The sequence below is a fragment of the Pholis gunnellus genome (assembly GCF_910591455.1).
Source record: "Pholis gunnellus genome assembly, chromosome: 17".
Lineage (NCBI taxonomy): Eukaryota > Metazoa > Chordata > Actinopteri > Perciformes > Pholidae > Pholis > Pholis gunnellus.
Window position 1 is genome coordinate 10,425,054 of NC_136544.1, and position 12,682 is coordinate 10,437,735.

Consider the following 12,682-nt stretch of genomic DNA (forward strand, 5'->3'; position numbering starts at 1 on the left):
GTAACCTTCCAGAGAGATGGGAGGAGCCTCCCGTCTCATCAAAGTCCCGTGAAGACAAATGGCCACCAGACGTGCTCATCTTGAGGATGACCTTTCCTGTCCAGTTTGTGGACACATTCTCAGTCAGCCAGTGGTGCTCACTTGCAGACACAGATTCTGTAAATCTTGTCTAAAAGACAGCTGGGAGACACAAGGCGGTGAGGATTCACACAGCTGTCCTCTGTGCTGGCGCCGTTCCTCCATGGAGCAAATCGTGGTGAGCACTGTGCTGGAGAAGTCCTGTGAATCCTTCAAGGCGGACAGGAGCAAGAATGACCCAGAGGCGTGTAAGGAGCACGGAGAAAAGCTCACATTGTTCTGCTTGGAAGACTTGGAGCCAATCTGTGGTGTGTGTGGGAAAACAGCTGCGCACACTGGCCACAGGCTCTATCCCATTAGGGAAGGTGCTTATGACTGTAAGGTAAGTTAAAATTACAGGGGTGGTCACCCCAGTATTTCACTGTGGTGGCAGATTCTCAATATCTTCAGCATCAGCTACTTGGGAAATCTTGAATTTCCCAAAACATCTTCCTCTGTTTTTCTACTGATGATAGCAGCTGGAATCAATGATGAAGAAACATCTATTGAAATACCTGTTGTGTTTGGATGCTGAATGTTATGTCTGTCTTTATTGACTAGTATCTAAAGTCAACAATATAACAATACTCACTTTTGTGGCCGAGCCGTCACAATTCAAATTGGACGACGATTCACTAAATTTGACGATCTCAATTGATTAGCTAAACATTTAGCAAATTAAATCTCAAAGGCTATCCTTCATTCACCAAACATGGACATTATTTCAATTTACAGCTTGTCAATATTGTGTTTTTGACCAAAAAAAAAAATGTCATTTCTATTTGAATACTACCTTTATGCTGCTCTAAGCCTGAAATGTTGGAGGTGTTTAGCAGAGTTCAGTCACATTCTAATAATAGATTTATATTTATGGTTTGCTGTTGCCACTGGGGGTCTCGAAAGGACTGAAACTTGATTCCCAGAAGGTTTCTATGAAACTTCATTTATCCTATACCCTCCTCCTGATAACATAACATCTTGAGTACTAATATAAAATGAATCTATTGTTGCCATATTGTGTCCCTGTCTTGATCCTAACTTGCATGAGCTCTGTATTTCTAATGTTACCAGGACATTGGATCCTTTCCTCTGGATTTGCCACATTAACTTGATGCTGCTGCTGCTGCATTGTGCAGCTTTGCATTTAATGCTGTTATGGAAGAGTATGTGGCAGCTGAAAGCCCCACATTGTGGCGACAGCTGGGCCGTGTGCCAGAGTGACCTTGTCCCAAGTGTTGATGCCCTGTCACTAACTTTATAGGAGGAACTGAAGAGTGCGCTGCTGCCTTTAAAAGAGAAGTTGCAACTGTACAAGAAGTCGAAAATAGCCTGTGAGGAAATGGCACAACATGTCAAGGTACCGTCAGTTCCATCAGTACATAATGTTACTTTGAACGTACTCGAGGGCCACGGTGTGAAGGCAATGATTACCCATCAATCACGTCTCTCTCCAGAACCAGGCCGAACACACCGAAACACAGATCAGAGATGAATTTGAAGCCCTTCACCGTTTCCTGAAGGAGCAGGAGGCCGCCAGACTCTCAGCTTTAAAGGCCGAGGCGGATGAGAAGAATCTGGCAGTTAACCAGAGGTTTGAAGAGATGAACGAGGAAATTACACTTCTCTCGAACACCATCATATTAGTGGAACGGGAGATGGATTCTCAAGATATCCCATTTCTTAAGGTAGATGAGAACATTGCTTCAGACAGTTTGTAGAGCAAATTTTAACCAGAAGTGGTTTTAAGTTGTTCTCTTGCATTTTGTTTTCAGAATTACAAGGAAACAATAAGGAGGTAAGTGTTCACTCAACGTCTTGGATGCAGCTCAGAATATTTTAGGATAATATAGCTCTCCAGACACAATTCTCAACAACTAACTGCTTAAGTATCTTTTCAGAACTTGGCGAACTTCTGTTGATCCACAAATTACTTATGATGCTCTGGTTGATGTTGCCAAGCACTTGGGCTCTCTGAAATTCAAAGTGTGGGAGAAGATGAAGAGCGTAGTTAAATACAGTGAGTTCCTCAAACAATGACTAGCCACGTTTTATCGACCGGCTCTTCTCCCACATTAGTAACTTCTACCTGGTTTGTTTTTTTCTCTAAAGATCCTGTGATTCTGGATCCAAACACAGCCGCTAGCTGCTTCATCATCTCAGAGGATCTCACAGTCGTGCAGAACTCGACCCAGATTTTCAAGCTGCCAGACAACCCGGAGCGCTTCGACATAAGCGCCGAGATGCTGGCTGCTGAGGGCTACACCTCTGGACGCCACAGCTGGGACGTGGAGGTAAAGGACAACACCTACTGGGTGGTGGGAGTAGCCAGCGACTCCATCAACAGGAAGGGCAAGCACGTCCTGACACCAGCAGAGGGATTCTGGACTATAAGGTTCCGCAACAGCGAGCACAAGGCCTGCACGGCACCATGGGAGCCTCTGAACATGACTAAGACGCCAGAAGTGATAAGAGTAGTTTTAGACATGGACAGAGGCAAGGTGACGTTTTACGACCCTGGAGAGCGAGTGCCTCTCTACATCTTCAAAGACGTCGTCACGCCCAGAGCCTTTCCCTACTTCTGCTCTGCCTGCAAAGAGCACCCACTGAAAATCCTACCCTCGAGGATATACTTGTCAATAGACTAGTTTACATTGGAGACATATTGCCAAACGTTGTATGCATCAAAATGACCCAATGAAAGAGATGAAGGGCTGCTCCAGCTTGATACAAGCTTTTTTTTTGTTTTTAATGAATGACATGAAACAGACATGTTTTAAAATATTTAATTTGAGTTACAACAAAAACAAATGTAGTCTGTGAGATCTGAAATTGTAAATAGCTTTAACACCAATATATTACTACACTGATATTTGTTACATAAAATGACAGTCACCTCGGGTGACTCAGCTTTGCATGACACAAAATCACGACAGTGATTTCAGAATCTTTTGAGCTCCTCGCCAAGAAAAGCGTAGAAACACGAAACATAGATCTGATATGTTTCATATAAGGCACATAGAGTAACAACTTTTGTGAGTTTGCAAAAGTGTGCCGGTGTTGTTCAAACATGAAAAGTGAGATTAGTTTTCCATTGTATTAAAAAAAAAAGAGACTATGATTAGTGTTTTATCTAGTAGCCATATGTACTGCATGTTGAAGTCTGGTCTTCCCGCCTCATCCAACCACACATCAGTAACTCCGTAGCTTCACACTCAAGTATTGCCTAAACCTACAAAGACTTAGTCCTGCGACATATTTCAGAAATGGGAATATAACCCGTAACAGAGTTTGTTGATGCTACACCCTTCTGTCCTAAGCACATTATTGTAACGTGTGTGCTATTTCAAACGGGAGATACCCACTCTATGTGCGGTGATGCTCAAAGGCTTTTTGAGGTGTTCATTTCATAATTAAAAACAAGTTATTAAAGGGAATAAATACCCTCTTATTATGTCCTGGTGTGTTACTCATACAGTGTTAACACCGCATCTGTAACTATTCTCCATGTAATTCTATGTAAGTAGTCTTCTCCACTCTGTTCCCCTGAAAGGTTAAAATCCAGGCAGGTGGTGCACCAACACTGACTGATCCTGACACCGGCGTTTGCATACGTTATCCTCTCTACAGCATCTCTTTAACTGAGGCCCCACGACTGCCCTGCTACGGCCTCCATGTCATAGAGACATTCTTCCCTCCGCTATAGCGTTGTAGAGCTCCTCGTCTACTGCCTCATAACATGCAGCTCTAGTATTCAAAAAGTAGATCTGGTCTGTGGTGAGACGTGGGTCGTATCCCTCCCTCTGCAGCCGGGTTTTCTGGATTTTAAATGTACCTATGCGGGGATGTGGAGATACATAAAACAGATTAAACAAAATCATCTGTGATGGTTAGCATTTTTATGAACTCAGGAGAAATATCAGTTTCAGACAATCCAATTACAACATTTTTGAAAAGTTGTGGCTGGTCAGATTTACAAGAGCAAACCTCTGATGTCCGAGTGCAAGTGAATGCAGCAGGAGATGACACCCCTAGACGCCACAGTTTGGTGCCAGGAACCGCGAGAGGACACACAGGGTTACAGCCATAGGCTGTAGTCACAGAGACTACAGCCATTGATTGTAGGGTTTTCTGTGCAGCCTCTCCCGGTCTTGGCTATACACAGCAACTGCTGATGGTCTTTGATTTTATTGTTGCTAACTCCTGTTTGATTGTATGAGGGACGGATTAAGTTCACTTAATGTTTTGATTTATCTTCATTCAGGGGCTTTTTGTGATTGTTTTGCGATCAAATCAGCAAAAATAAATATATACATACATCTGCCACCCCTTAAAGTCTACATGCCACCCTCTTGCTACCCCATGAGTATTTTTCTCTAGATCTGCCACTGACCTGTGGTGTCCACATGTGGGGAGATCCGCAGGAACACGGGCCGGGCATACGAAGGAAGAGCTTGCTGGACTTTCTGCAAGAAACTGTTGCAGTCAAAGCTCCCCGTGGTGTCTGCGATGGCAGCCATGCCTGCCTTACCTTCCACACCTGGTACGACGTGTGACGGAAAGAAATGCTTGTTAAGTAGCGAGTACAGTCAAATAACAGTAATGGCCCCCAAGGTGATGTTGAAAGCAGCATACAAAGTTAACCATCACCTGGCACCACCGCGCCGTACACAGCCACGTCAGTCTGACCCAGGAGACTGCTGAGCACGCCTTCCACCTCGGTGGTCGAGACGTTCTCTCCTCGCCAGCGGAACGTGTCTCCACTGCGGTCACGGAAGTACATGTAGCCCATGTCATCCATCACCAGCACGTCTCCTAGGGTAGACATATGGATGGCAAAATAATGAACAACCGTGGGTCAAAAACACCCCGACAAAGGATGCTTGGCATTTCGACATTGCTATTATTTTTAGTCTTTCTTTAGTTTGAACACGGCAGGTTGTGTGGAGTGTTATGTACAATATAACAGCAATCAAAGTTGGATTGGTAACCTGATAGATATGCGGAATCATTTTTCTTGAAGACATTGTGAGCTATCTTCTTCCTCGTAGCGTCCTGGTTAGCGTAGCCGTCAAAACGCCGTAATGGGTCCTGTTGGTTGATGCGACCCACCAGCAGTCCTGGCTCCCCTGCGAGACATGGAGATCAGTTAACACAGTTAGCAATCACATACTACAACTAAAAAAAAACACATTATTGAAATATTAGGTATTAGTTACCAGGGCGGCAAGTCACACAGAGCCCCCGGCTGTCACGAACCAGCTCCATGCTGTCCTCGTCCACCCTCACCAGACGGATCGGGTACACGTTGGGGAGAATGCGACTGTTGAATCCACAGGCTCCCACCTGCAAGGAAAACAAATCCTGATAAACTCACACTCACATTTCACCGGGGAAGACACACAAAGTGACACACGGATTGCTGACCTTGCCATCCATGTTGGCAATGCTGCAGTTGCACTCGGTCGCTCCATAGAACTCTCCGATCTGCTTCACCCTAAAACGCTCCGTGAAGGCCTCCCACACACTGGGGCGCAACCCGTTTCCCACCGCCAGCCGAACTTTGTGGCCTCTTTCTGACGGCCGCACTGGCTGAGATAGAAGGTAGCGGCAGATTTCCCCGATATACTGCACTATCTACAACAGGAGAGCAGTGTTGTTATTGGGGCTAGTTCAGCATTTGTGCTTTAGAGTTATTGATTACATTAAATTATGGCACTTGTCAATGTTTTTCCGAGCATCAGCTCTTACAGTGCAGTTGTACTTAATGCAATCTTCCCAGAAGCGGCTGGCAGAGAATTTCTTCTTCACTACCACAGTGAGGCCGTGGATCAGACATTGACCGACGCCCATGATATTACCTGGCAAGAAGAGAAAGCTAACACTTCGGTTATGCAAGCTTAAAAAGGGGAGGGGGGGGGGGGAACTGTATTCATCAAGAGCTTGAGCCTGCAGTCATATACCTGCTGAGTGATAGAGAGGCAGGCAGTCATAGATGATGTCAACAGGGCTCATGCGAAAGGCAAAGTACCCGAAAGCAGCAATTCTGTAGTAGCTGTTGTGGGAAGAAAAGGAGAAGTTCTCAGACGTCTATCGTTAGCACTGCAGCAACTGTAACAACTCAGGAAAGTGGTGCTTTTTCTTTTTTTTTCTTTTGTGGTAAATGGCGTACCGACTGTGTACCACAATGGCAGCCTTGGGCAGTCCTGTGGTCCCGGAGGTGTAAATATAAAATAGGCGGTCTGCAGAAGAGAATACAAGAGAGCATTACGGTTGCACACCGGAAGTTTAAGATCCATACAGCCATCAGAGAACCCCAAGAATATAGTCATTGTTTTCATGGGCGGCAACTCCACCACCACCACCACCACCACCACCACCACGCAAAAATAAAAGTTTTCAGCCAAACACAGTTTAAGGAAATACTTTGAAGGTGGTATTTAAAAGGGAAAGTGATAATTAACATGCATATGAAGTCCTCTTCAGTGATAGATAAGACACTCACCGTTCATGCCTTTGTGGGGAACACAAGGTGAGGGGGGATGTCTAGGTGAAGACGCTAAAATTGGGTCCAGAGGTTGAGCACCCAGTCGAGCCAGATGTTCTGCACTGAGGTCCCCTGTACTAAACCGCAGCATGGACTGGGCGTTGGAGGAGCTCACCTCCAACATGGCTGACATTCAGTAAGAGGACCAAGAGGGAGGCGGGAAGAGAGGACACCAGACGGGTTAGTTCATGCTCTCTCGTTTGAATAGGAACGTAAATACATGTTTCATATTGTGAGTGACAGTAATGTAATTATGTTGTAACAATGCGACTTAATTAAATGATCCTTTTTTATTATTATATAATTGATGAAGCCATGAGGCCTATAAAACTGACAAGTTAAACACGACAGACCTGTGTGACAACATGAAGACAAAAGCAGAGGAGTCAAAATAACTCACACACTCACAGTGGATGTAGTGAAGTCACACACACAGAACCAACAGAATCAAATGTTAACTCATTTCATAAATAACTGGCATAGGAGGCGTATTACTGGCAATGAGATCAGCGCCAGCATGTCCTGCTGACAACACGACGAGCTGGAGACACGGTCATTATCACAGTTAGTGCTCCACCACTAAATGAATATTAAGAGTGTGACACCACAGGACAAAATGTTGACCACTTCCCATGACGACACACACAAAATGTTAACCAAACGTGAGTTACATAAGAGTGAAGATACTATCCTGTGTTTTTATAATGTAACCCTCCATTGATAAAGAATTAAAACCTAAATTCCTGATCGACTTCTCCTTCCTTGCGTAACACATTCTTACCATCAGCAAGCTCCGCTCCAAACACAATAGCGCGTGAGCCCGACACCCCGATGCAGTGCATGAGGGAATCGTGGCGGAGGTTGAAGTTGATGAGCGCAGCCTCCACCCCGACCTTGGCCAAGCCCAGCCAAAGAGCCACCTGCAGCGGCCTGCTTTCCATGAAGAGGGCCACCACGTCGCCCGAGACCCACCCCTGACCTCTGGCCCAGTGGGCCACCGCGTTAGACAGCTCGTCCAGCTGGGTGAACGTCCACGTTTCCCCCGTGGCCTCATAGATGAGCGCTGGTTTATTCGGGTGTCTCTTCACTGTCTGGGCGAATATGGAAGGAATGTTGCTTCCGTTGCGCATGTAGCGCCACAAAGCCATCTTCACCCTCATCAGCACATAGAGGCCACTGGTGAGGGGCGGAGGAGGGAGACAAAGAGAGAAGACGTATAAGCAGGATCAGGACGAGGGCTGGGCGATACGGACAGAGTCTATCGCAACAAAGGTCACTTCATATCTCGATAACGATAGATATATATATATATATATATATATATATATATATATATATATACACACACACACACACACACACCACGATATAGAACGTGTTCTGGTGGTTCAATAATTATATAGTCCTATATGACATAACCATATGGTAAACCCTATTTTTTGTATGTTTTTTGTAAATACTTGACAAATAAAAAGTATTTTCTCATTTAATTAAGAACTTAAGTGCAAAAGGAGCATTACAGTTTCAAGTGAAATATAAAGAAACAAAATGAATAGATGTTCCCAGCTATATACTGACAATGTTTACATGCATTGCACACACATACACAGTAATCAGACAATAGTTCCCGAAGCGGAACTCTTTATCATTTCACATTTTCGGATGAATTTGAGTTTAGTGTGCACTTGTTATTACGACGGTGCTCTTCGTCGATTCGTTGACTAATCGGTCATTTTGGTCAAAAATAGATTTCTTTAGTTGATTTGTTATGCTTTATTTCATGCTGAATAACTTTTTCCAAATAATTTGCATTTGTGTGAGTCTTTGTGGAGAGAATCAGTTCCACAGATCAGCCGATTATATAAATTGTATGAAGTATTACTACGAATTGCTTTAGTCGAGGACAGCCCTAGCTATTATCTATTTAGATGTATTTATGTATCAACACATCTTGATACAAGATGTCATCCCTATACGATTCAACTGAACCATTATCATATTGACTTATCAATCAGAATCAGAACTATATTTGGACTGTATTTTAACTTACTTGATGTCTCTCTTGGCCGTGCGTGCTGCAATGTAGAAGTACTTCCAGCTTTTAGTTCCCAGATAAACCCCGAGGCCCGCTGCCAGACTCCAGGACCAGGACACCCCGAAGAGACGCAGCAGTCCCATGGACCCCAGAGAGGCTGACACACTCGCCGCATTGTGCATTCTTGTCATGGAGGACATGGAGAGAGAGAGCGAAAAAGAGAGAAAGAGAGAGAAAGATGGGCTTTTATGGAAGAACTGGCATGAGCTGGATCCTCTGGCCTACACGGGTTTCTCTCAGGAGGTGGATTTACTGGTAGTGCAGGCTGGTATACGCACAAGTAGCCTGACGTTACAAACGAACTTTTAAGGTAATAGCTAAAACAGTTAGCAGGACAGGAGCCGAGATAAAGTTATCACACAACAGCCAGCTCACATCCGAGCAGTTATAAACAGCCATCACTCCGGGTCACACATATCTGACGTTATTAGATCCATGCACTGCACTCCACTTACCTACGAGTCAACAGACTGATGTCACCTTTCACCCGGTAACCCCGCCGCTCGACACAACTTCGTAATTGTTTCCGCGGAAACTGTTTAGTATTCAAATCTTCCTCCGGATGTCGAGGGCGTAGATGATAATGCGGCGTTTTTTTTTTTTTTTTTTTTAAGGGAAACCAGTAGTTTGTTAAGTGTTACAACAGTTTTACAGTTGGAACAGTTTACGTCAGTGAGGCTGTAACTGACGTTAAGTAGGCTATAGGAACAGTTCACATTCAAACGGTTATTTGGATTGTCTTGTCAAACGTACGTGCGCGAGTCCCGTCGGCGGAAATCTACGGGGGGTGGGGAGTTCATAACTTGTGTCCGAAATAAGCGAAAGTGACCGAGAACGGAGTGAGAGCAGCGAAATGCAGAGCGAGCCAGGCTATCTTCTGTTCTCCATATTGAATGGAGTCACTGCCAAAAGGAAGCACCGCCCACCCCCGGTATGAGGCTTCAAAAGCAGCTCAGCCATTCGTTAAACCCAGCGCTCGTCAAGCGGCTCTCAATTCTGATTGGGCAACACTAAACCCGCCTGTTTGCCCAACCAACAGTTTTGCAGGTGGCTGCTATTGATAGTAGCACCGGCACAGACTACTAACTAAATGTTGTGAAATGTTGTGAAAGTCTCATTCCATCCCTTATTCACACAGCTGGCATGCTGACCATGGGCCCCATCAAGCCCCGTTGAAAATAAACACAGCAAAGTTGACATTTTTTTCACACCACACCACAAAAGTAATAATTTATTAAAAGTCTAAGAACACAATGGTCATTGCAGACTGAAAGCCTCCCTGTGTGTGTCTTCACGGGACCTATTTTCTCTCACTGTGGGTCTCTGTGCGTAAAAAGCACAACAAAGTCTGAAAAGCACTGCCTTCCTCAGTAAGATGTAAACCCAAGGGTCCAAGATCTGATTCCAGGAGGCCATGCGCAAGCCCAGAAGAATGAACCCATCTTTCTCGTGGTTTGAAGTTCTTTGGTTGAACTGCAGCACAAGAATGCGGATCTATATTGAAGGAGACACACAGAATCACTCATGAGGTATAGCTGTTACTTTATCATCTGAAAAAATCACTAAATGAATTCATCTGCAAACCAAAACAGGAGTACTCACAAGAAAGGGGCTCCAGCATACGCAGGAAACCACAGTGATCACTGCCAGTTGTGCCATCATCTCCACATCCAGTGAACAAAACATTGAGGTAGACGAGGACGATGCACGACGAATGCTGCGGCCTGGCGATTTTGCATTACCATTGGGGCACTTCAATCTGGCCTGCAGCAATGCCAGACCACTCAGGATGTTGCAGAGTAGGGACAAAGTGAGTGCAGTGAGGCCCAGACAGGAGAAGGCCAGAGCCAGATTGGTATCAGCTGTAGACTGTGGATCGTGGATAGGCAAGAAACACCACGTCCCAGGAAACTGGGTAGTGTAAGTGCCCACAGCAAATAAAGGTAGAACTGCCAGCACGAGTGCAAGAGAGGACAGAAATAACACAACTCGCCACACGTGACTTAATGTGATCATAGCGGCGTGGAAAAAGGGCTGAGTGATGGCCACACAGCGCTCCACCGCCATGGCACAACCCAGCAGCAAAGGGCATAAGCCGAAAAACACCATACTTGCTCCAAAAATCTGGCAGAATTCTTTGGTGGGCTTCCCGGCCTGTATTTTATACCTCTGCTCTATGTGCAGATACAAAGCAAATGCGCCTGGGATCACATGACCTGCAAGGTCAGCCAAAAGCAAAGCCACCGTCAGCAGCAGAAATGGTGCTTTGGATTGGCGGCGGAATCGCAGACGGGACTTAGCCAGGATGCCCAGGGCCGTGAGGTTGGAGATGGCGCCGAATGTCATAGTGAAGCACGACATCCCCAAACTTGAAGATTTGATTTGTGGCCAGGTGCTGTTGCTCGGCCAGGGGCTGGGCGGCTCAGAGGAGTTGATCCTCAGGTTCAGGGGGAGGATGGACGGCATAGAAGAGGTAGAAAATGAAGTCATGAATATAGACGATGTCCTCATCTTCAGTGTCATCTACAGAGAATAAAATACTTCCATTACTTCAAACAAAGCCACTGATTGATACTTTGTAGCTAATGTTTTTATGTCATCCTGTTCTGCCGTCTAAAAGGTGTCTGGGGTAATTAATAGACAGCAGGATAACAGAGAGGTTGAAGAAGCCTTAAATGCTAAATTATGTACTAATGAATTCTATGATACATATTTCTCTGGACCACTCAAAGACTAATTACAACAAGGGAACTTAATTAGAAGAGCTACCCAGGCAATAATATAGAGGAGTGGATGAATCTTTTTCAAGTGTCAAGTAAGCTGACGCATGAATTGCCTGCATTTGAATAGATGCTTCCTCACAAATGCAAACTTCAAAAAGCACGACTGTTCATGGAAAATGCACATGAAGCATCGGTCTCCAGCAGTGGGTTTAATGCTGTGTGTCATATTTCACAGAGGGTGGAAAGATTCGTAGCGAGACGCATGACAACGGACTCAGACCAGGTTTAAATACAAAACAAACTGTGCAGCCAAGTGGACGCCCTGAGGAGAGGATTATCAAACTTTTAACAAACTTGGTGTGGAAATGTAGGGAACTTTTGTAATTTTTTCATCGGTTTGCACAACAGGCTCTCAGAGCAGACTTTGTTTCTGTTTCACAAAATGTTCTTCTTTTGCCACATTTATTTCCACTCCTCAGATCTCCCACCTGCCACACACCTACCTTCCTTATTTATCTTTTGCTCCTGCTCCACAACTTCTCGCTTGACTGGTTCCCTAACTCATTATTCCATTCCATTATTTTGGTTTTGGCTGAACTGTCACGATGCCATCAGTGTGCATCAGTTTGTCTGTGTTGGAAAGAGAGACCTTGGGGTTTTAAAATGTATGAATCATAATAACTTTCAATCACTGATCACCACTTAAGATGCTTTGAACCAAACCTAAAGAGAAACTAAACTTGCGGATGATTTTAAACAGCAAACTGTGGCAACAACAGTCTTGTATTTGTTTTGCTACTTGATTTTTGATATCATTAAGCTTCAACCAGCAGGATGTGCCGATGTACATTAGCAATTTTCACCCTATTGTCATACATCATGCATCAGATATTTGTTCCAGGTTAATTGATTCTCCCTCTTCAGATGCAGCCTTTGCACAGAGGCACTGCAATAATGAGCACAGACTTTCTTAGTAGGTACGTGGATAGACATCTCAGAAGAGCCCTTCAGTGGCAATCGATTCCAGGAGCAGACATGTCTTTGTATAAGAAAACAAGAAGGAAGTCAAAACTGCAGCTAAAATCAATCTGGTTCTTCTTGTCCATCTTCTAGTAAGACAGAATCCGTTGAATCTGGAAACATGTCTGCTTTGTTAACACCAGTCTACACCAGTGACTCACAGCTGATCAAGCTGTCAATTTG

General features: G+C 44.7%; 3 protein-coding genes across 4 annotated transcripts; 1 reads left to right on the forward strand and 2 right to left on the reverse strand.

The window, feature by feature from the left end:
• The first annotated feature begins 55 nt into the window (after positions 1–55).
• On the forward strand, positions 56–2,771 carry trim35-13 (tripartite motif containing 35-13). Its single transcript, XM_079178385.1, has 6 exons — positions 56–460; positions 1,379–1,474; positions 1,572–1,802; positions 1,890–1,912; positions 2,016–2,134; positions 2,227–2,771. Exons 1-6 carry the CDS (start codon positions 59–61, stop codon positions 2,760–2,762), a joined length of 1,407 nt encoding a protein of 468 aa, XP_079034511.1. The 5' UTR covers positions 56–58; the 3' UTR covers positions 2,763–2,771.
• A 115-nt stretch (positions 2,772–2,886) lies between these two features.
• slc27a1a (solute carrier family 27 member 1a) lies at positions 2,887–9,647 on the reverse strand. Of its 2 annotated transcripts, XM_079178382.1 has the most exons (13): positions 9,212–9,647; positions 8,712–8,879; positions 7,443–7,837; positions 6,620–6,787; positions 6,287–6,356; positions 6,078–6,169; positions 5,866–5,975; positions 5,542–5,751; positions 5,334–5,460; positions 5,106–5,243; positions 4,765–4,929; positions 4,508–4,654; positions 2,887–3,949 (listed from the first exon to the last, which is right to left on the reverse strand). In XM_079178382.1, exons 2-13 carry the CDS (start codon positions 8,876–8,878, stop codon positions 3,792–3,794), a joined length of 1,947 nt encoding a protein of 648 aa, XP_079034508.1. In that variant the 5' UTR covers position 8,879; positions 9,212–9,647; the 3' UTR covers positions 2,887–3,791. The 2 variants fall into 2 exon arrangements, with proteins under 2 accessions (XP_079034508.1, XP_079034509.1); XM_079178383.1 differs by lacking the exons at positions 6,078–6,169; positions 6,287–6,356.
• Positions 9,648–10,013: 366 nt separating this feature from the next.
• On the reverse strand, positions 10,014–11,222 carry ptger1c (prostaglandin E receptor 1c (subtype EP1); the record flags this gene model as incomplete). Its single annotated transcript, XM_079177289.1, has 2 exons — positions 10,014–10,250; positions 10,359–11,222. The coding sequence occupies 2 exons, from the start codon at positions 11,220–11,222 to the stop codon at positions 10,014–10,016; spliced, it is 1,101 nt and encodes a 366-aa protein (XP_079033415.1).
• Positions 11,223–12,682: the final 1,460 nt, after the last annotated feature.

What these genes read in the sequence shown, in the direction of transcription:
- trim35-13 (XM_079178385.1), top strand. Translation starts at nt 59, where the DNA reads ATGGCCACCAGACGTGCTCATCTTGAGGATGACCTTTCCTGTCCAGTT. An exon ending in AAGGTGCTTATGACTGTAAG is followed by an intron (nt 461 to 1,378) that starts GTAAGTTAAAAT and finishes CTAACTTTATAG; the next exon opens with GAGGAACTGAAGAGTGCGCT. An exon ending in TACAAGGAAACAATAAGGAG is followed by an intron (nt 1,913 to 2,015) that starts GTAAGTGTTCAC and finishes GTATCTTTTCAG; the next exon opens with AACTTGGCGAACTTCTGTTG.
- slc27a1a (XM_079178382.1), bottom strand. Translation starts at nt 8,878, where the DNA reads ATGCACAATGCGGCGAGTGTGTCAGCCTCTCTGGGGTCCATGGGACTG. An exon ending in ACGGCCAAGAGAGACATCAA is followed by an intron (nt 7,838 to 8,711) that starts GTAAGTTAAAAT and finishes GCCCCTCACCAG; the next exon opens with TGGCCTCTATGTGCTGATGA. An exon ending in TGATTCCGCATATCTATCAG is followed by an intron (nt 4,930 to 5,105) that starts GTTACCAATCCA and finishes TGTCTACCCTAG; the next exon opens with GAGACGTGCTGGTGATGGAT.